The sequence below is a fragment of the Arvicola amphibius genome, chromosome 4 (assembly GCF_903992535.2).
Source record: "Arvicola amphibius chromosome 4, mArvAmp1.2, whole genome shotgun sequence".
Taxonomy (NCBI): Eukaryota; Metazoa; Chordata; class Mammalia; order Rodentia; family Cricetidae; genus Arvicola; species Arvicola amphibius.
The window spans coordinates 147,912,689-147,936,401 of NC_052050.1; the positions used below are offsets into that span (position 1 = coordinate 147,912,689).

At 41.3% G+C, this 23,713-nt stretch overlaps 1 protein-coding gene across 4 annotated transcripts in view; it reads right to left on the minus strand.

The window, feature by feature from the left end:
- Positions 1-756: 756 nt before the first annotated feature.
- Kat6a (lysine acetyltransferase 6A) overlaps positions 757-23,713 on the minus strand; it is an 87,076-nt gene continuing 64,119 nt past the window's right edge. For all 4 annotated transcript variants that reach the window (XM_038326896.1, XM_038326898.1, XM_038326897.1 and 1 more), the window contains 8 exons: positions 19,795-19,936; positions 18,023-18,184; positions 16,956-17,049; positions 14,621-14,852; positions 13,745-13,958; positions 10,141-10,740; positions 7,651-7,963; positions 757-5,200 (listed from right to left, as the gene is read on the minus strand). In XM_038326896.1, coding sequence (XP_038182824.1) covers positions 2,553-5,200; positions 7,651-7,963; positions 10,141-10,740; positions 13,745-13,958; positions 14,621-14,852; positions 16,956-17,049; positions 18,023-18,184; positions 19,795-19,936 — 4,405 coding nt within the window. In that variant the 3' untranslated portion in view covers positions 757-2,552. The remainder of the gene's footprint in view (positions 5,201-7,650; positions 7,964-10,140; positions 10,741-13,744; positions 13,959-14,620; positions 14,853-16,955; positions 17,050-18,022; positions 18,185-19,794; positions 19,937-23,713) is intronic.

Here is a 23,713-nt window from a genome sequence, read left to right on the forward strand (position 1 = left end):
TTTATTTTTTTATGTTAAAATGTACAGAGTTCTTTTGAAAGTCCTTGCTAGAAAGGGGGAAAGATATTACATACAAGGAGAGGAAGGGAGGCTACCTGGCCAGGAGCGCATGACGTGAGAAATACAAAGGCGTCTAGGCGTCCCTCCCCTCGCTCACGAGTCACCAGGAACAAAGTACAAAGAGGTTACAAACAGGAAAGCAAGTGTAAACAGACAGGATAGACTTAGTTTGTACATGCGGCTTTTAGAGGCATCTGGAGCTCTATTCACACTCTCTAGAGATCTCTTTAAAGAGGATTTTTATCTTTCTTAAAATAGTTTTTAATATTCTACAACAAAGATAAAAAATTTTAAAGATGGAATGAAATGAAAAGCTCTTATTTTAAAAGGCATCAAAGTCACTAACAAGTGAGTTTTTAAATTTCTTTTTTTAGAAGATTACCCAAGTTATCTTGCTAAAAATACATTTTTTTTAAAACAGAAGTGAAAAAATGACAGGTACCAATATTACCATGTTGGATAATTTTCTTTTATAATATAGAAAAGAACATATTTTCTACAATAGTTCTACAGTCACAAAGAGGCTTGTGGAAAAGGGAGCTGCCTGATTGAATTTAGAAAGAAAGGAAAAAAAAAAAAAACCACAACTGCAAACCAATAGAAACTGAATTCACGGCCCTCAGTTCAACAGCTTCTCCTTCTGCCTTACCCACCCTCCTCCCCAACAGACCTCCCTCCCCTCCCCCCATCCCTGCCCCATCCCATCCAGGAAGCAATGACGTAGCTGAAGATGTGGGAGAGGGCAGCACAGTGCACATTCTACAGAGATGACTGGGAACTGGAACAGTATATACAGAGAACTGGGTCCTACGCAGCCTTGCACATGCTCAGAGTCGATAGCGGGACAGGGTGGAGTTCTGCTTTTCTATCTAACACACTTAATTGAGAAAGCCAATTAAGGTATATAAAAAAGCCCAACAAACCTGTGCATTTGAAGAAAACGTAATGCCTAATTAGTACTTTAAAAATTTATCTATATAAAATGTACAAATAAAGGAGAGAATTTATGCTTACAGGTATTTCTTTAAGCATTATGTCCTCCCTTTGGATATTTGACTGCACATACCAAGTGGTATAATAGTTTCCATCTTCTAATGATGGAATATATAATGTATATATATAATTATATATATATATATAATTTTTTTAACCTATCCCTGGAGCAAGTGAGAAGAGAGTGGGCGAACTAGTTAAACAACACACGAGCGAGCGTCCTGAGCCCGGCCGCCCAGATGTGCCCTACGATGCTGGTGGTGAGGCTCTCCTTGCTCATCACTCGCAGGAGAGCGGCTAGTGCACACTGGTCCATGGGATGAGCTCAGGACCTCAGAGCCAACAGGAGGAGAGGTAATGCATCATTTACGCAGCTATAGAAGTCACCATCGTCTCCCTTCGGACTCATTCTGCACCAGGTGTTTTCTAAATCACCGATACTACAGTCATTCATGAAAACTGTATGGATAAAATGTGCCAGGCAAATCACAGGGCTTGCTCTGAGGGTTACCAGAGTCAAAGGTGCAAGCACAAGACCTTAGTCCACATTTCCAAGTACATACTACACAAGAGGTGAATGGAGTGTGCATGTTATGGCTGATTCACCAGGTGGTACAAACCAAGAGGTGCATCCCTCTTTCTGACTGGTAACTGACCATCTGTATCCTCCAAAGGCTGGAGCAGGACTGCAAACAGCTTTTCTCTGAGATTCTGCTGTTAGGTGAGACTTACAGTATTTTTGTGTCTCTGAGTGCTGAGTGGGAATATTTTTTAAAAAAATTATATTACACTTGATTCAAGAAAAACAGGTATTTCAATGAAGTCTACCTAGAAACACTCTTGGGGAAAGGTTTCCAGAGGTGTGTGTTTGTATAGGGAGGGGAGGGAATTTTACAGGAGAAGCATTTCCTGCCTCACTTTATTATTATTAATAATAATAGCATTATGTCTCAGGAGCTTGGGACGCTCTCCATATCCCCATCCCTACTCCCCTAAGTGCCTCCTGCTGGAATGAAGTGGGCAATGAAAGGTTGGGTTTGGAGGAAAGGGTCTGGCTGACCCTTGAGATGTATATATAACATTTAAAAAGGACAACATTGGGAGCTGCAGACAGTGAGGGGAAACATACATTTTAAAATAAAATAAGTTCACGTTTACATAAATTCTGTTCATGTGGTGTATAAAGAAAGTAAGGCTCCTTTTAATTATGAAAAGATTTTTGTGCATGTTTCCCCACCCAAATCCATTTTTAGATGAGTTCTACTGTAAAATGTTCAAGACTGTGAAGAAAACAAAAACCCAGAACATTGAACCCCCAAAAAGAGATCAGGTTTTCTAAAAACAAAACAGTAATAATAATAATAAACCAAAGAAAAATTCCTCTAATTCTACAGTAATATTTTAACTGGAAAAAAGGTCCATTTTTTTCTCTGGTTTGTCAGTATAAAAAGTTCCTTTATTTATATATATTTAAGCTTTTAACTGCAAGTTCATCTCGCTCATCTTCTCATGTAAGGTCCATTAAGTGACTGCTTGGGCACACCAGCAGCATTCATATAGCTGTGATGGGAGGGGCCAGTGTACATCATGTTTCCATGAGGGTTTGGCTGCATAGGCTGCTGGGTATAGGCCTGGCTCCCCATCATTCCCATCTGCATCTGCATAGGATACTGTGCTGTCTGGTTCATGTAGGCAGGGTTACTATGGTAACTGCTATTCATCATGGGTTGTGTCATTCGATAGCTGTTCATGGCATTCAAGGTGTTCATATTCATGGAATTGACATTATAGGCTGGAGTGGGCATTAAATTAACCCCCATGTTCATGCCACGCTGAACAGCCAATGCTCGAGGGCCAGCCTGCATGGCAACTGCTGACGGGCTGCGGCCATATAGTTGTTGTTGGTGTGCAGTTGCAGAGGGTAAAGGTGCAGACTTGGAGCGGATAGAAATGTGCCCCTTGACTGGCATCTGCCCTTGCAACCTCTGAGTGTGAGGAATGCCAATGTTGGTGGCAGACATGTTGCACTGTAGCAGAGGTGATGTGAGGTTCATAGTAGTAGATGCCAAGTTTGGGGGTGGAGTCATGGTGGCTTGTGCTTGAGGGGTCCCAGCTAAGGGGTGAGATGGAGCTAGCTGAGCCAGTCCAGTATTGGACAGAGAAACACTGGTTGCATAGGAAGTCACAGCAGGAGAATGGCTGTAAGGCATGGCATGAGGGTCCATAATGGTGTTAGTCAGCTGCTGCAGCTTGGCTAGACTGAAGGTGGCTGATGGCTGAGAGTAGCTGCCAGCACCAAAATCCCCTGGAATCCTCTCATAGATGCTGATGTTCCCAGTGCTTCCAGACTCTGGTATCTCCATAATCATTGGAGCTGCAGTGAAGCTGGTGTTCATACTGCACTGCGACAGAGGAGGCTGCTGCTGGGGTGGGGGCGGGGGCTGGGGCTGTGGGGGTGGGGGCTGCTGTTGCTGTTGCGGCTGTGGTGGGGGAGGCTGTGGTGCCGGTTGCTGCTGTTGTTGCTGTTGCTGCTGCTGCTGCGGTGGTGGTGGTGGTGGCGGCGGCGGCGGTGGCTGCTGGTTACTGGGAGGCCTTTCCACCACACAAGTCTGAGGTGACTTGATATTACAGTTGGCAGCAGGCTGGACACTGCTTTGTTGCAGCATGCTGCAGCTGTTGCCCATGTTTGCCATTTGCTGAGTAACAACACAACTGTTCTGGGTGAGGCTGCTTGAAGATGACAAACCACCATAGGAGCAGCTACTCTGAGAGGAGTTATTCCCACAGATGCTGCTGCCCATGGTGGAATCATAGCTGCTTGGGTTCTCATAGTTCTCTGTGGTACTCTCGATGCTGCCCAGGTCACTGAAGCCACTGTCCACCACCTGCTGAGAGTGGTCTGATACGGAAGGCACATCCATCATGGGGCTGGTCTCCATGTTCTGCATAGAGGGTGCGGACAGCGATCCTTGCTCTGGGCTGATCTGCGTATAGCCACTCTCCAGGGCAGGCACGCTGGGGCTGCTGACTGATCGAACTGATTGACTAGGATGAGATGGGATGGAAGATATTGGGCTATTATGCTCGGAAGCATGACAGTCTTCAACCATTGACATCTGAGGGTCCTCATCAGTGTGGGTGTAACTCTGCAGAGTCTGGCAGGCTGCAAGAGTTTCCTCACAGTCCTGGTAGGCTCCTTCATGCTCACTGCTTTCTTCTTGAGTCAAAGACTGCACCGCCTGTACAGTTTCCAAGTCCAGTTCACTGTGTGGAATCTCTTCCTCCTCTTTTAGCTCAATTAGTTCTTCTTTAGTGTTTGAGTCTTCCTCGTGGTCCTCCTCAGACCCCGGCATGGTCTCCGACACCACAGATGCCTCATGGGAAGGCTGTTCCTCTTCAGAATCCGGCTCAGTTTCATCCTTATCCTTTATGTTCTCCCTACTGTCCTGCATGTTTGCATCTAAAAAAGACTCCTGGATGCCAGGCTCCTCCTTGTCATCTCCTCCAGCTGGCTGCTCCTCTGGCTCTCTTGTCTTCAGGGAATCTGGATGGCCATCATCCTCGTCGTCAGCATCGTGGTCCTCATTCTGGTTGGCCTCTGCAGTCACTTCATCGTCTTCCTCTGGCTCCTGTTCTTCCAGCTCTTGAGGCTCTTCCTCGGACTGCCTCTGCTCTTCCAAGGGCTTCTCATCTTCCTCATCTGCCTCGGGTTCTTTGGGTTCTGCCTCAGGACTGTTGCTGCTGTCCAATGGGGACATGGCTCTAATGTCACTGCTAGTCGTGTCCTCTTCCTCCTCAGCCTCCTCATCTGCTTCTGCATGCAGCTCCTCCTTCCTTTCTTCCAACAAGGGCAAGTCCTCCTTTACCTCAGCGATTTCTTCATTTTCTTGAGTTCTGGGTTTACGTCCAGGTTTGATGGGAACTATGGGCTCAATTATGCATTCTTGTGTAGAAACAGCTATGATTTCCTGATTCAGTTTAAATCCTGGTTTTCGTCCAGGTCTTTTCTTCCAGTGGATAGGTTTTCGGCTCTTGCCTTTGGGCCATCCCTTTTTCTTTCTCATAGGTGTAGAGGTATCTGGCTCAAGTGAAGCACTGCTTACATCACATTTTCGCAAGAGAGATACTGGCTTTAGGACAGGAGTGTCTGTATAGAAAAGATAAGAAAGTAAAGACAGGTTACAAGACCAGTATTCCTCTGAGACCAACATGTAAACAGAAGAATCTAAGGAATAAAGCTAATTAATGATATGTAAAGGTACACAATAAACTATCAAACAATGAAACCATTCTAGGCAACATGATTCTGCCACCTACTAGATAAAAGTAGTTTGAGGTCAAACTCTATGAAGATGCCCGAAACAAGCAGCAACTCTAAGTTACAAATCAGCTTCTTTGGTTTGCTTTTCTGTAACCTCTTTGATTTATTTGTTTGTTTTAATTTCCACAAATTGTTACTTGAAGTGGGATGATAAGCCAATTCCTGCATACCACAACTGAGCCATCCCCTATAAACAACTGTCATTCAATGGGTTTATACGGGAACAATTGCAAGGCATTTAGTCTTAAACAAAGACTGGCATGTAGAGCTAAGCAAATAAGGAAAAGTCAAAGTGCCAGGAACAGTTAGAGGGAATAAATTCAGCATTGGCATTACTTTTTCCTAAATCGTGGCAAAATATATGTAAGATAAAACGTTAATCATTTTAAAGTAGAGTTCGGTGGCATTAAGTACATTCTCAATTACTATTAGTTTTTAAAGGCTATGAACATTGAGGGAGTGTCAAAGGTACAACTGGGGAGTCAACAAAAGCAATAGTTACATGAGAAAAAAACTGTCAAGATTATAGACACACGGTGATCACAGACAAAGCACTAAGACAAAGCACTAAGTGCCAGTTCACGCCAAAAAAAGGTGAGTTTCCTAGATATATATCAACATATAACAAGAATAAAACACTGGATCATTATGTATAACAAAGCAAAGACTTTAATGATTACTATATTAAAAGCACATTATCATATAAGCCTATTAAAATAAGAAAAATGTGTCAAGTATGGTGTGAATTTCAACACTTGGGAAGCTAAGCAAGTGGGTCACAAATATGAGGTCAGCTTGTGCTTCATATCTATACTGTGTTACACATACTCATAATTCTTCCCGTCGTATGCACTCACATGCACGTACATGCAAACATACATATACATACACAGACACACATGTACACATAAATACATAACACACACCACAAGAATTTTGTTTGTTTGTTTTGGTTCTAGGGACTGAATTCGGGGCCCATCACCACCAAGCTCAATCTCTTGTCAGAAAATCCAAGTTCTATCTACTAGGTTTCAAGCCAAGATTTTAAGAGAATAAAATAAAAAGTTTTTCTAAATAAGGCAAAAGATAAAGTAAAAGAGTACAAAGCAACATTGAACAACTGGATTTTATTCAAATTCGGCTGTGAAAATATTGAGCCCACTCACACAAACACAATGCAGGTGTGAGGTGGCACAATGCTTCACCACACTTAGGCTAGGATGCCACGGTCTAGATTCTTCCTACCTCATACCATGGGAGCCTCAGCAGCTGTATCTCTGGAGGTGAAGTAAAATAAACCTATTTTAAAAGTAAATGACTGGCAGTTTAGAGAGATCATATTCCTTAGCCTGCTCTGTTGTTGTTGCCAATTATGAGAGATGCACAGTTGGTTGCTGGGTTGTGCACCTGCAACCCCAGAAGAGAACAGGTTGAGGCAGGCCAGACCTCTGCATAGCAAGTGTCAAAACAGCAAAGAAGAAATGATTACTGACTAAGATAGTTAAAGACTTGATTCAGGAAGGTTCCCGACAGGGAAGGAAGTTCCTGTTGATGTTCAGTGTGCCTCCTCAGCATTCACTCTTTCAGCAGAGGTAACTGAGCACCTGTCTTAAGCACTCAGCATGCAGCAGTGAGCAAACAAACACCAGAGACCACACAGCCTAGTAGTCAGCTACTCCATCACCCTTTGACTGAAGACTCAGGTAAAATCCTAGACAATACTGGGCAAAAAGAAGTGTTGGGACTAATGAGTCCTGGCCTTCAGTGGCTCTTCTCTCCTAGAATCTTCTAATTGAAGTTACTAGAAGCTGTGCCTAGCTTAGAGGATCAGAGGATGGGATTTTCACCTGTTGGCCATTGACTGAAGTGTATTTAAGCCTACATGGTGCTAATAAAGAGGGGCTTTGGTATCAGTGTTTAAAGGTCTGCGTGTCGGTCTGTCTCTGTGTGTGTATTCTCAACCTCCAGCCCCTTGACTGAAGCTCGCGAACTGGGGTCTAGCGCATAGAGCGCAGATGGGGGCCACGGTGCGCGGCAAAGAAGAACTTCTGATAATAAGATATACTGCAAAGCTAAGAACAGGTCCAGATTACAGAAACTAAATGCAAAAATGGATATGGATATATTACATGCAACTTGCAGAGGTCCCTAACCTTCCCTTCCTGCCTTAGTGAGTCATACTCATTTTCAACCCTTTGTAGAAGGGTTTGTAGCTGTTCCTGCTGTCTATTTAAAGACACAAGAAGTCACTGTAAGAAACAGTTCTATAAACATACCATCCACATCATCTGACTCCTCTTCTTCCTCCTCATCTTTAGCTGGCCTCTTTGAGGAGGACTGACACCTAAGGACATCCTGTGAGGACAAGCGATGAAAGTACCCTCTGGGGAAGAGCTCATTTTCATCCTCGTCCTCCTCTTCTTCATCAATCTCAAACGTAGGCTCCAGTCTCGGCATTGGTCTCTCAGAGTCAGAATCTTCAAATGGCTCATCTAACACCTCAGTGGTCTCAGAAATAGTTTCTGTGACTACACTGCTATTGTGGTGCTTCCGCTTGCGGACTCTTCTTCTTCGGTGAAGAATCGGTTTCTATTTAGTAAAGAAAGCAAGTATTTTATTTGTAGTAATAAATAAAATGCTCTACTATAACAAAAAGTTTTAAAATTTTGCAAAACTAGCATATTTAAAATGAAGATGCAGCTTTCCCAAAGACATTTTGGTAAAGAGATAATGAATCACAAAGATATGGGTCAGTAAGATTGCTCAGTAGGCAAAGGTGCTTGCTGGACAACCTGACAACCTGAATTCAATCCTTGGATCCCAAGGTAAAGCTGGGATGTGTGTGGGGGTCCTAAATCCTCAGGGTTGTCCTGACCTCTACATACCTGCTATGGCACAAGCCCACACTCACATCATACACGTACATATGCATTCATGTACACTCACGTACACAAAAGGATTTTAGATATTAAATGCAACTTTAAGATGTAAAAAGCAAGTGTGTTCAAAGAGTGATGTTGTTAGTGCATTTAGTTCAGTTAAATTGCACACTCTAAGGAGTCACCTGCTTCAACACTGAAGTAACTCAGATATCATTCCCTGAACTTTTTTTCAAGAGCAAAATGAATAGAAACATTGCACCTCACACCCCACCATACAGTCAGTCAGCAGATCAATGAATGAGCATGACATGTGAGGAAACAGTTGAAGAGCACAGGAATGCAGAGCTGGAATGTGTTCACCTGGTGTAAAGGGAAAGGAACAGCACCTTATGGAGCATGGTACATCTTTACACTGGGCTGACCTAACAACCCAAGGATGACTGAATCAAATCCTCATTCTGGACGCTAAAAAGGTTAGTACTCACTCAAGGTCATACATCTAAGTACTGCTGCAAAACCATATATTGAGTCTCCTTTAAGTGAATTTTGAGTCTCCTTTAAGTGAATTTTGAGAATGTCTCAGTGCTTTGCATACAATTTCACTGCTGTTACAATATTCATGGTTTTTATACAAGAAAATAGCATATTTATTTTACCACATAAATAGGAAAAATAAACCCTAGGATGGCAAAGATACACTCTTTATGATCATGCAATCAACAGTAAAGATAATAAGTTTAGTTTTTCTCTACTTCAAAATATACTGGGAATTTTCAATTACATTAAAAATGGCTCTGCTCCTTAGAGAAGGTGATTCTACAGCTGAGGCAAGAAATATCCGAGATAAATTTAGAATATCTTGCAGTGTCAGAGAGGGCTTAAAACAAAACAAACTCCTGATGATGGTGACACTAGGAATATAAACAGGAGCAAAACTAAAAAACCTCCGAATAGCCAGTGCTGGGTGGGATGAGTTAAGACACAAGTTTAAAATGGCGTTACAAAGTGAAGTATCAGGCCCTTACTGATAGAGACAGCAGAATGGATACACATCCAACCTATGCAGACACTCTGCTCCTAGAAGAAGTAGCTGCACACATCTTAAGTGTGATCTGCAAGGTGCTTTTCCTCCACTACTGTATGGGGGGGAGGGGTAATGACAGCAGAGAAACCAACAGGGCTAGCATCAACAACAAATGGTATTTATCTAGTTTCTCACGCATACTATACTCTATACTACCTACTCTACCATGTGAGGACAACAGTGTTTCTTTGCCTTCCTCTCAATACACTACCTCATTCTAACTGGTGAGAAACAACCCAAAAGAACTCAAAGAGAACATTAACTGTAACATGGAATGCTGATGGGATCCTGACCAGAAAAAGGCCATTTAGACAAACTAGAAATCTGAACAAAGCAGGTCTACTAACTAACCCAAGTGTTGTAGATGACAAACTGTGACAAGTGTGGATACTAGAGGGACTGGGTTTGGGACATACGGGAACCCTGAGTAGTGTCCTTGCAATAATGGTGCAAATTTGAAAACATCCTTAAAAGGTTCTTCCTTTAAACAGCCCTGCTACAGAAAGGAACAATTTCATGGCTTTAGGGGAAAGCTGACTCTCAAGGCTAGAACATGTCAGCCTGCTTCTGACTGGGTGGGCAATGTGGAGGTGCACACCACAGTCTGAGATTATGACTGGCAAAGACTAGTCAGTACCCGCCACCAGGAATATCACTTTCCATGCGTTCATGAGTCTGAAGTTTCAAGTTTATAAACTAACACACATGACCCTGGGTGTGCTCTATTTCAGAACTGCAGGACAAAAAGACCTACATAATACGTCACAGCTACAGGAGGACAGGACACAGAGAGGCATCACCTTTCTTTTCAGTGTGGGCTTTGTGAGGACTGGTGGCGAGTTTGAGCGAGGACTTTCTGGCTCTTCCTCCTCCTCACTACTCTCGCTGAAGCCTCTGAAGACAGCCCTGTCCCCGTCACTATAGCAGCACGACAGCCTATCGCTCCCTTCTGGCGCTCTGCACTTCAGGCTCTCAGGGCTCCTCTTCAGCTGGCCTCGCCACAGCTCAACACTCTCACTCAGCCTTCCCTTGGGGACGTCTGCTCTCCCATCTGGTTGCACCTGAGACGCTGCTGACTGTTCTTCAATTTCAGTGTATTGTTCTTGAGAGGTTTCTGATTTTTCCTCACATTCTCCATATTGTTCCTGAGGAGTTGATAATGCCTCATCCACAAGCACCTTGGAATCTTTATCACCAAAACGTTCCTGGGTCTTCCTGTTCTTCCTCCCACAGCGGCCCCTCCGAAGTGGCTGGCTGTTGGCAGGGAGACTGTCCCGGGGAAGGGCCTGTCTGCTCAACCGTGAAGAACTGGTCAGTTCCTTAACTTCTGGTTTCTTTTCACTTTCCATTAAAGAGGAAGAATCTTGATCTTTGTTCTCCCGAGACACAGACTTTCCCACCTAATTAAGGAAAACAAAACAAACAAAAACAACACTGTTTAATTTTTCAGTCTGTTTGATTAAGATAAGAAAACAGAACTTAAAACAGCCTAGATGCCTCTCAACCAAAGACTGGATAAAGAAAATGTGGTGCATTTACACAGTGGAGTACTACACAGCAGTAAAAAACAATGACATCTTGAAATCTGCATGCAAATGGATGGAACTAGAAAAAAAACCTACTGAGTGAGGTAACCCAGACCCAAAAAGATGAGCACGGTATGTACTCACTCCTAAGAGGATATCAGAAAAAAAGCAAAGGATAACGAGCCTATAGTCCATGACCCCAGAGAAGCTAGGTAACAAGGAGAACCCTAAGAGAAACATACATAGATGCTCCTGGGAAAGAGAAATAGATAAGATCTCCTGAGAAAATTGGGAGCGTGGGGGTGGGAGGGAGAAGGGAGGGTGGGAAAGGAAGAGAAGGAGAGAAGGGGAGGAGGAAGAGAGCTTGAGGGAATAAGATGGTCAAGATGAGGGAAAGACAGAGAAGGAGAGCAAAGAAAGAGATATTTTGATAGAGGGAGTCATTAGGAGACTAGCAGGAAACCTGGCACTAGAGAAATTCCCAGGAATTCACAAGGAAGACCCCAGCTAAGACCCTAAGCAGTTGTGGAGAGGGTGCCTGAACTGGCCTTGTCCTGTAGTCAGATTGATGACTCTCTTAAATGTCACCACAGAACCTTCATTCAGCAACTGATGGAAGCAGGTGAAGAGATTCACAGCAGAACACTGGGCTGAGCTCCCAAAGTCCAGTCGAAGAGAGGGAAGAGCAAGACCATGATGGGGACACCCACAGAGACAGTTGACCTGAGTTAATGGGAGCCCACTGATGCTGGCCTAACAGCAGGGAAACCTGCATAGGACCAAACTAGGCCCTTTGAATGTGTGTGACAGTTGCATGGCTGGGGCAGACTGTGGGGCCACTGGCAGTGAGACCAGGATTTATCCCTACTGCTTGTACTGGCTTTTGGAACCCATTCTCTTTGGAGGAATAACTTGCTCAGTCTAGATATAGTGGGGAGGGCACTGGTCCCGCCACAAAGCTACGTGCTAGACTTTGGTGACTTCCCATGGAAAGCCTTACCCTCTCTGAGGAGTGGATGGGGATTGGATAAGGGGGGAAAGATGGAGGGAGCAGGAGGAGGGCTCGAGAGTGGGAACTGAGATTAGCACGTAAAATGAAAAAAAAAGATAGTTTAAAAAATTTAAAAGAAAACAGAACTTTAGAAAAAAATTATTAAATATTTAATAGCTCCCATGAATGTTTTTTCCTTGGGAGCACTTTTAGAAACGTATTTACACGCACTCCTCAGTTTAATTCTCACAATAACACAGTGAAGTATTATGATACCCCGCTGTCGGTGAGATAACTTAACTGAGGAATTAATTCAAAGCAGCTGACTCCATGTCTTGTACTCAAAACCACTATGAAATGTCACCTTTGATATCAAAGTCAGTGTCCGCTGTCTGGATAGAAGATGAAATTACATTTTCTCAAAATAAAAACTGATAAATAAGGAAGAACAGGCTAGCTCACTGGTTCCCAATCTTCCTAATGCTGCAACCCTTTAATACAATTCCTCATGTTGGGGTAACCCTCAACCATAAAATTATTTTCATTGTTACTTCATAACTGTAATTTTGCTAGTGTTATGAATTGTAATGTGAATATCTGTGTTACCGATGGTCTCAGGCAACCCGTGACAGGGTCTTTCAACATCCTGGGGGTCATGACCCAAAGGTTGAGAACTACTGGGCTATAAGAGCATGAGCAAGAGCAGACATCTGAGAAATATGGAATTTTGAAATTTCTTTTCTGGAATATTTAATTTAAATTAAAACATAATACAATAGATGAGTTTTCTCTCTCACTTACCAAAGGGAGACATAAAGGATGAAAGCACCATTTAAAAAAAGTTAAAGGAAAACCCAAACAAGTTCTGTATCACCTAAAGAACACTGAAGACTGTAGAGCACAGAACAGCCCACCACTAATGCTCTGAAGACATCTATGCATTCTGTAAGTTCTACCAAAAACATATGCGTGCTTATAATAATGTTCTATTATAATAATAGAATTATTTCTTAATGTTCTATTTTAAGGAAAATGTGTTTTACTTCATTTTAACAGCTGTCATATTCAGGCTCAATCAGATTCCTCAGTTACTCTTTAGCTTAAAATATAACACTCACTGGCACTCCACTAAATATTAGTCATAACTAATACACTGCCAGAAACCTAATCGATTTCTAGTGGCCTAAGCCTTAAAAACAAAACAAAATAAAAATGTAAATAAGAGTAAATATTCCTGAAATTTCAACTATTAAAATAAACCCTAGACTGCTAGTATAGCTGTGTACATGTGTGCATGTGTGTGTGTAACTAGCTGTGTACATGTGTGCATGTGTGTGTAAGTCTGACACTGTGATGTGCATATGCAGATGAGAGGCTATCTTCCCTAAGGAATGCCATTTTCTAATTTTTTTAAAAGAATATTTATTTTTAAGTGTATGAGTGCATGCTTGCGCACGACATGCTTGCAGTATCTGAGGAGGCCAGAAGAGAGTGTTGGAGCCCCAACACTGAAATTACAGATGGCTGTGAGCTGCCATGCATATCGTGGGAATTGAACCTGGGTCCTCTGCAAAAGCAGCAAGTGCTCTAAATCACGGAGCCATCTCTCCAGCTCCTCTACCTTATTTTATGAGACCTGAGACCTGCCAAGGCTGGCCAGTGAGTTTAAGGGGCTCCCCTTCCCTACCTCCCCAGCACTGGAATTATAAGTACCACCACTGTGCCCAGCTTCTTAAAATGGTTCCAGGAATCAAACCAGGCCCCTAATTTGACTATAATAACAAGTAAGCATCTATCTCCCTGGTCCTCTAAGAAGGACATTTCTTGGAAAGACATCATAATATATATTACAAATATTCATAAATGCTATAACAAACCAAATCATACCCTTATAGGGGTCTCTAATTCTCTTTCTTGGCCTTGGGACTCTTCTTTGTCTCCTTCATCAGCCTCCTCTTCTTCATCCTCTGAGACAACAGAGTTGGAGACTATGACCGGAGTCCAGCGTAAGCATTCTGGATCTACATCTACAGGTCGAAGATTCAACTGAAGCTTTGCCATGTGATCCTGGATAAGTTTTTCCCGGCGGATAATCACAAATCTACAACCAGAGAAAAGTTTATAGCAATCAACAATGTACTATGATAGATAATGAACAGCAAGGCACAACACAAAGACTCTAGAGATTATAGCTTCAAAAAGCGCTGTTAGAAAGATGAACTGTGTAACTGTGTCAGCATGGAGTTAAGGAAGAGAGGAAAGTGAGGCACACCCCATACTGCAGGCTGAGTCACACTGGCTGACACACTAACTCAGACAACACTACACTTTTCCCTGCTCACCTGACACCTTTTCCTAGTTTCCATTTGTTCAGCTCGAATGTTTTTTTTTTCCTTGTGACCTTTTCCTGACCATTTTAAGCAAACGTAAATTCTGTATTTCACTTAGTGACATTTACTTGGGCAGTTAGCAAAGTAAAATGAACATATTTTACTTAATGACATGACTTCACATTGGAGAAGAGAAAGCTCCCAATACTAGAAGATAAACAACTGAGTAGCTTAAGTGCCAACTTTATACACTAGAAATGTGTATGTGTTCATCAGACCCAAACAGCACACAATCCATATTCTATGTGAGTGAATCGCATCAGACATCCGGCCACCTGATCCCAAACCTACATCATCGCCTTTCCCCTTAACCAGTCAGCTGCTCTGTCAGCCTAATCACATTTCAAAGGTATATAAGGGGTGTGATACTCACTGGTCACTGCGGAAGTCCAGCATTCGCAGGTGGTGGAGTGTGGAAGTAATGTCTTGAGGACAGACTCCAGTCAACTTGCTTAGTTTCTTAATGCTGATTTGTTTATCGTTTTGGTGATAAAGGCACTCCAATATTACACTTTTCCAGTAAGCCATGTAGGAAAGACGACCTAGATCTGACAGTGGTTTCTCAGGGGACCCTGCTTGGCCTTCACGCTTTGATAACAAATAACCTGGAGAACCCGGAATTACAAACATGTCAGAGACCTTAGAAATGACAATGTTCCTTTATATGACCAACCCAAATACCAACCCATCAATGTTAATTTCAAAGGCAAATTCCTTCCAAAAATAGAGAATAAATGTGTAAAGCTACTTTAATACAATTTGCAGAGATGGTTATATGTCTATATATTGAACATTAGATAATGTTTTATTTATGGTCAATATGTCACCTTGTTAAAATATTAAAACTGCTAAAAACAAAATAAAGCTTTCTATCACAAGCTGCATTAGTAAGATTAAAGGAACAATGCTTTGTAATTTCCATGTATTACTAGGGGAGACAGGAAAAAAACAAACTTTGTTTCATTTTGACCACTAGAGGGCGGCAGCTACCATCTGTGACCTGAGAAGGACACAAAGATTTGTGAAATCCAGTTAAGACTGTGGCTCCTTCAGTGAAGGTACTATTGGTCATCTATCACTTCCCCTCACCTTGGGAAGCATGAGTGTGCCACTGGGAGCATGCTATGGTATTACTCTTTCCTCTAGTTTAGTGCATAGCTTTCAAGAACTGGAATAAAGAGAAGGGGCAAAGTTTTCAGAGAAAAATCATTGTAAACAGAAATAGTAGAAAAGAAGTAGCTTTTGTCATTACAGAATATTTAAAACCAGTCTAAGAATGGTAATCTAGAAAAATATACTAGAAAAGGTTAAAATACACTGTTATCATACTCGTTTACATGCCTCAAAGTATTAGCTAATATATTTCCCTAACCTTGTTTATTTATTTTGAGATAAGGTCTTTCTTGTGCAGCCAGGTGTGATTACATGTATGCAACACCTATACCTACTCCACACACACACACACACACACACACACACACACACACACACACACACACACACACATTAGTCAGTATGGTCAAAAGCCAAGTAAATCAAGCTTGAATGGTTCAGATAAGAATTAGTTTCTCAGGACTAGAATCAAAACCTTAACTCTGGCCAGGCATGGTAGTACATGTCTTTAATTCTAGTAGTATTTGCGAGCCAAAGGCAGGTAGGACTTTGTTACAGGCCAGTCAGGGACTCAAAGTAGGACCCTCCCTGACTCAAAAAACAAACTAAACCAAATATCTTTAGTCTGATCCATTATATCTACATAGGCTCCTTTCAATATTTTCTAAAAATCATTACTGAAACAGAATTACATTTCACCATCACCTCTTTAGGATTGTTAGCTTTTACTTTTGAATTCACAGATTAAAATGATTTTCCATAATGTTCATTTTTTTAGGGCATTTAAAGCTGTGCTATGTACTTTTTTAACATTAGGTAGAACCGTAACTAAAGACACACAGAGAGACATAGATTTACTCAGACATTGGGATAATGACACTAGGCAGTGCTGTATTTCTTTAACATTTGTTTTAGTAGCTATTCAATATTCCAACACTGCTGAGAATTAGTTACTGCATATAACTAAGTACCACCAGAAATCAACAGCTGCATATTACAGATATTTACTACTGATCTCATAAAACTGCATCAAACAAATCTTACATTTATATATGTATGTGTCTGTGTGTGTGTAGTCAGTGCATGTGCCATAACATGCATGTGGAGGTCAGAGTGCAACTCACAGAGGGTGGCTCTCTTCTTCCAGCATGTGAGTTACAGGGATCAAGCTCAAGTCATTTGGTGTGGCGGCGGCAAGTGCCTTTACCCACTAAGCCATTTCACTGGCCCCCACAAAACTGTATTTGATATTAGTCATTAAAAATTATTTTATACTAAGACAAAATAAAAAGGACTGTGGCTTTTTAAGAAGCCCACACACAATATGATGATAACTGGCGAAATGGCTCAGCAGGTAAAGGTGTTTGCTGCCAAGATTATGACCCAAGTTCAGTCTCCAGGACACACAAGGTGGAAGGGAAAACCCAACTCCTGCAAGCTGTTCTCTGAGTTCCACGTGCATATTGTGGGACATAATAAATAGTTAAGAAAGAGAGAAGGAAACAAAGAAATACAAGAAACCTACAAATTTTTAAATATATACATCTAAAATCTCCACAGGAAGAAATGAGAAAATATGTTAATATAATCCTTACTGAAATCGATGAGAAACCTGCCGTAGCCCTTACGTTGGTATTGGGGTAGAATCATTATACAAGAGACATTGTATTTCTGTTGGCAGTGCTTTTCCTGGTGGATAAAACAGAAGCAATGTTTTAGAACAATAGAAAGGTAAAGCTGAATAGTAGTGCTAATCATTAATAAACAAACACTACCAGCCAAAACCAGTCAAGTTCCTTTGGGAATAGCGATGCACATGAACAAAATGCCCCTGGGAGAAGGGAAGGCAATGTTCATCACTATCACAGATGCAAAGCAACCATCCCAGAAAGGTAGTAACATAAAACACAATGATGCCACCCAGTAATACCAGCCACTAAAAACCAAAGAGTGTTGATACCCAAGGTAAGCAGAGGAATCTGAGCGCCCAGTAATTGGGAGCACTATGCTGACAGCACCATGTCAGCTGCTCCATACTAGTATAATATTCCAGGTAATTCCTGCACTGCTACAAGGGACAGGATACCATAGATTGTATTACTTAACTGTACATAAAATATTCCTAAATGTGGGGCACAAATACAGTTTCACAAAATAGCTGATGTATTTCCAATATTATTTAAGTAAGAAGGTAGCTCCAAAGAACTCTTACAAACTAGGACATCCCAGCAATCTGTTTAGTACACTTAAAACAGGGACTAGCTTCTGAATATATCTGTCATACAGTGTGATTACAAACTATATTTCCATGCCTAAAAATCCAGTTAGAGTATTTCTGCTGCTAACGAACTCTGAGAGCTAATGAGGGTGTTTACTTCACAAGTTCTGTCTCTCAGCACCATGGGACTAGAGGTCATGCTAATAAAGCTCTTCCTCTTGAGTATACCAGCAGTTCCTTTTCCTAGGAGAATAGTCTGCTGAACGGTACTAAGCATCTTCTAGCAGTTAGTAAGTTTCCAAATGTTCCTTCTATTTCCTTTCTGAAAAAGCTAAAAGGTACCCACCCCCCTGGGTTTTACATTTTGTTGTCCCTTCCTGAGAAGCAGTAAAGACTGTCCCAGATTTCTTCATGAATCCAAACATTTTAAAATCGCATACTTACTTTAGAAAAGTAGCCAACAAGGTGGCAGCCCTTGACATCATTCTGTGTCAGAACATAGAAAAGAAATGGCTCCACGTCATAATACAGAGTTTTGTGGTCAAGAAACAACTTTGCCAAGAGACACAGATTTTGACAATAAATGGTACTCACATTCCCATCAACCTAAAAGCAAAAAAACAAACAAAATAAGAAGGTGGTCAGTAAAATGTCCTTTGGTTTTGGGTTACACATCAGCATCACTCGGCATCCTTAGTCTAGCCTGACTGATCAGAACACACAGTCTAAAGTTACCAGAAAGGACAGTATGGTAATACCTGCTGTTCAAAGATGACCAAACACTTAAGATCCTAAACCTCAACAAAACATGAATAGATAAAGAGGGAGGTGAGAACCTCAATTTGAAATGGCATTTTTGCTTTTCTAAAAAAAAAAAAAAAAATTAACTTCAGGGATACTTCAGACAACAAATTTGCATTTTCAAAAGTATTTAGTTTAACCAACAATCTAAATATAATCTCTTCTAAAATTTACTTATTAGGTAAAATATGAGACTGACAACCTGGCAGCAGCCTGATACAGTACTGTCTGACTACCACGATCTGGCACAGCCCCAGACAGAACTACAGGGGGAGTGCTAATTACTGCCACTCAGAAGTGCCAGGCAGGGTCTTAGGTGAGCACCCTGGCAAAGGAGACTCAAGGTGGCCCAGAGCAGAAGCACACACTCTGTCCATCCCAATCCCTGTACTCTTGAGCTGAAGCTTGCTCTTCTATGAAAATGCTGATGGAGCCCATACTACCTATCTAAAGATACTGCCACACTAACTGCACTCTAGATGTCACCTTAATGTGACTTCTTAGAGAACACATACCTGTTATATGGAAAGGTCAAGAAGCAATTTGCGGCTGAGTTCTCTCAAACAATACTGTATAATACACTTCTGAAACCCAGGTGACGTGTTCCCCTCTACCGATGAACTAAATCGTTCATCAAGTGAGGGAGATGGAGGAAATCCAGATTATCTGAAAATCTATCACTACATTAATTAACAGGCCCCAACATACAAGTACTCACTCAGTACTTGGCTCTCAAAGCAAACAACTGTGGACCAAGGAGTTAACGACCACTATTAATGATAACACAGAATCACAGATAGAGTGTAACTCATGCCATCATCATATCCTCCTATTACGATTTACTAAAGCTACTAAACACACTTCCAGAAGACAGTCTTTTTGAATAACACAAACACTTTTATTAACTGTTGTTTTCGTTTTGCTTTTGTCCCTGAGACTGTAACTCAGACTGGCCTGGAACTCACTGTGTAACCCGGGCTGGCCTCAAATTCATGGCAATCCTCCTATCTCAGCCTTCTGAGATTTTAAGTGTAAGCCAATATCCCTGGTTTACAAATCCTTTCTCAATGCCCTATTTCACAGATTCTGAGATCTATTTTTATCATATCCTAGCTTAATGTAAAAGCGGCTAACATTTTGTCAAATGGAATAGAAGAAATTTTAATTAGCAGTATTTCTCCCTTTTAGTGATACATAATATAGTAAGGTATACTATGACTGACTTTTTGAGTCAATGAAATGAAAGTAATTTATTTTAAGGTCAAGCTTGTGGACTTGGTGCCATCTGGACTGGCCTAGTTCTGCTCCTCACATCCATGAATTCTCTGAAATAGTAGTGAATGAACAACAGGTGCAGCATACAGAGTACTGGTTTTGAAATGGTCAGGAAGACAGGTACTAGACAGCTACCTTACCTCAAAGACAGAAATATTATTCTTTCGGTAAATCTCATTGGCAGGAGGATGGAACCAACCACATTTCTTCATGTGCTGCTGTAGAATAGTTCTACTTTTCATATATTTTAGACAGAACTCACAAAGATACAATTTAGGCAGCCTGCAAATGATAATTAAAATAGGGCTTTATATTTTATAGATCTTCAAATTTCCATGACTCTTAACTTCTTTTGTCTTATTACCACCCATGTTAAAGAGTGGAAAGAACAGGGGCTGGTGAGATAGTTCAGTGGTTAAAGGCACCTGCTGCTAAGCCTGGCAATCTGAGTTTCATTCCCCAAACAAACATGGTAGAAGGAAAGAAACGACTTCCAAAAGTTGTCCTCTGATGTCTGTGTGCCACCCCCAAAATAAAAAGAATTAACTTTTAAAAAAAGTGGTAAGAATAAAATAATATTTCTATAGGAGAAGGGGGCCCCAAACTTTAGATAGCAGCCACCAACTGAATAGCAGCAGAAGGGCAAAAGTGAAAAATTAAGATACCTAGCTCAGTGATTCTCCTATTCAACTAAAAATTCTCTATCTTTGAAGTCAATCAACAGACTTGAAAAATCTCACACTGCTACTACCTGGAGAATCTTTAATAAGCAGAATAAACACATAGATCCATAATTCCTTATTTATTTATGTTTAGATTTCAGGAAATAAGCTCTTGAATACTTACCAGGTATCAGATCCTGTGCAAGAAACATGTAAGTGTATATGTAGTGTTGGGCAAATGGACATGAAGTGTATGTATACTGTAAAAACATACTTTGTAAGTGCTTTTAGGTATGAAACTATAACACTGAATATGTTTAGGGAAGTAAACCTATATTGTACATCATGTCCTTTCTGCCTCTAAAGCACTGTTTCTTGCCTTACATAGTTTAAACAACAAAAACAATAGTGTACGAAACCTTATTAGACAAAAGTATATTATTATTCTGGACAGGGCACGGTGGCATATGTATTTAATCCAAGTACCCCAGAGGCAGAGGTAGGCAGATCTCTGTGAGTTCAAGGCCAGCAAGGGCTATATAGTGAAACCCTGTCTATTTAAGATGAGAGGGGAGGGGAGGGGAGGGAAGGGAGGGAGGGGAGGGGAGGGAGGGGAGGGAAGGTGAGGGAGAGAGAGAGGGAGGGAGGGAGTGAAGGGTTCTTTCTTTCTTATCTTCCCCTTTCTCTCTCTCGCTCTCTCTCTCTCTCTCGCTCCTCTCTCTCGCTCCCTCCTCTCCCTCTCCCTCTCTCCCCTCCCTCCCTCCTCCCTCCCTCCGCCCTCCCTCTCCCTCCCTCCCAAAAGAAAGAAAGAAAGAAAGAAATCACCCTGGGGATGTTGCTGGAGGGCCACAGGATATTTAGCACAGCAGCTCTGGGTTATGTTCCTAACTTTAGAAATAAAAACAAAAGGACAAAAGGTGGTACACTTTTAATCCCACCACTTGGGAGGCAGAGGCAGAGCCAGACTAATCTCTCTGCCTCAGAGTTCTAGACCAAACAAGGCTACACAGTGAGAACCTGTCTCAAACAAAACAAAACAAACAAAATACAAAGACACCCCTCCAAAAAAAAGAAAAGAAAAAAGAAAAAAAAATCACAAAATCAGGTTGCATTGGTAATACTAGCATTCCTATGGCAAGATGGGAGAATTGCCCAGGAACTTTTGGGTTGGCCAGCCTGAAGTACAGAACCAGTAGCAGAAACAAGACTCTAACTCAACAAAGTGGAATCAGAGACCAAAAAGTCATCTCCAGTGCCATGGCCCACATGTGTACAAAGGTACATAAGTACATACGTGTACACACATATACACACACACTCCTAAATTTAAAAAAGGGTGTAAAAGGTTTTTTGTTTTGAGATGGTATCTCTGTAGCTTTGGAGCCTGTCCTGGAACTAGCTCTTGTAGACCAGGCTGGCCTTGAACTCATAGAGATCCACCTGCCTCTGCCTCCCAAGTGCTGGGATTAAAGGTGTGCACCACCACTGCCTGGTGGTTATAAAAGTATAACTCAGCAAGAAAAATTAAGGCTTAAAATTATTCTTTCAGGTATTTTCATCTCAGTTGTTAATTTATATTCACTAGCCTTGCAACTATAGTAGTAATTTGTGTTTTGAAAGAAGTCTGGTAGTAGTTAAACACTTTGGCCCATTCATAAAGTATACAAGGGGCCGAGCAGAAACATCATAAATTAGCAAGATGAAAAAAAAGGGCCAGAGATACAACATCAAATATTTTTTAAATTAAAGATAAAGGTATAAGCCAAGTCACACACGCCATATGGAGTATGACTCAGCAGTCAGTTTATGGCTATGTGATTCAGAGTGGGCTCACATTTAATCTCAGCCACCTACAAACTATATTGCCTGAATATGCTTGCTGGACAACATCTGCAAAGGATAGAAATCTTCAACCCACAGAGTTAGACCAGAGATGCTTAGGTGGTTATCAAGCTCAATAGATGACAGTTACCCACGCTATAATTTATAGCAGTAGTTTTTACTTTCTCTTCTTCCATTTTACTTCATCATTTAATAGCCAAGGCACTAAAGACTATGTCTGGTTTCTTCTTCAATAACTGAGATTATGCAAATCTGGTTCAAGCAGTAATCTCAAAATCTATGCCTCAAATCAAGACAGGAAGAGAATAAAAAGGCAAGCGGAATTTCTTAAGCTATTTTCTTACATGGGAATCAGCTCATTAAGACTTCAAGATGACCTCACAGCAAAGAGCACCATGAAGGACTAGTCTCTGAATAGCTCGAGCAGAGGCTGCCCAGGTGTCAGGTCCTCCCCGAGCCCCATCCCTGTTCTACAGTATTGTTCACTGATGTTCTTTTACTGTGATTTACCTGTTTGTGTGAACCAGGGAAAGAACATGTGATTCACAGGCATATATAAATACCTGGATCTTTTGCAGCACACCCTAAAGCACAATCCTATCCCCTGTTAAGATTTTTTTTTTTTCAGGATCCTTTCTTTCTTGTTTGCTGCAAAATTTCTGCATACTATGGGACTGTTTTAAAGGTATTTATTAAAAAATTAATCTAGAAGTGCCAGTATAAAACAGTAAGTAGAGACCACCAAAATTCAGGATACAGGCTTATCATTTGAAAAAGATATGATATCTGGGCTGTGGAGAGGGCCCAGAAATGAAAGTGCTTTCTGCAGATCTGCAAATCCAGAACCTAAAGGGATACCTGCTGGGACTGGCTGCCCATCTGCTCCTTCAGCCAGAGACAGAGAATCCCTGAGCAAGACAGCTAGTGAAACTAACTGTATAAGTGAGAGGTCCTGCCTCAAAAGAGTAAGGAGAAGAATCATACAGGAAGATTTCCTATATCAACCTTGACCCTCGCGCCAGGCTCACACACACAGGAACATGTGTGCCCACCCACACCTACACGTGATCATGCATATACCAAAGCACAACCACAAACACAGTAAAGAGAAAAAAAGTAAGATCTCTAAGCATTTTACTTAACTCAATTAAAAAGAACTTATAAGTAAACCCATTGAATTCAATTTAGTAGAAAAATTTAGCTTTTAAATATGTATCTGTAAGAATGAAAACAAGGACAGAAAAAAATCTGAAATTACTAAAGACACTATTACACTGCTGGATAATTCTCATGGAGAACTAAAGGAATTACAATGAATAAGGAAATATACAGAAATGTCTAAAATTTTGCTCAAAGAAGCTGACTACATAGTTCCTATCTTGTTTCTTTCTGTCTTTTATTATGATTCTCTTTATACTTTTTGGTTATTGTCTGCCAGCAATATTTACTCCTTCACTGAACCAGGCCCCTCACAAATGGTTCTAATAACAATTCTATCAGAATACACAGCATCAATTTCATGAATCCTTCTGCCTTACAAGACAAAAATCCACAG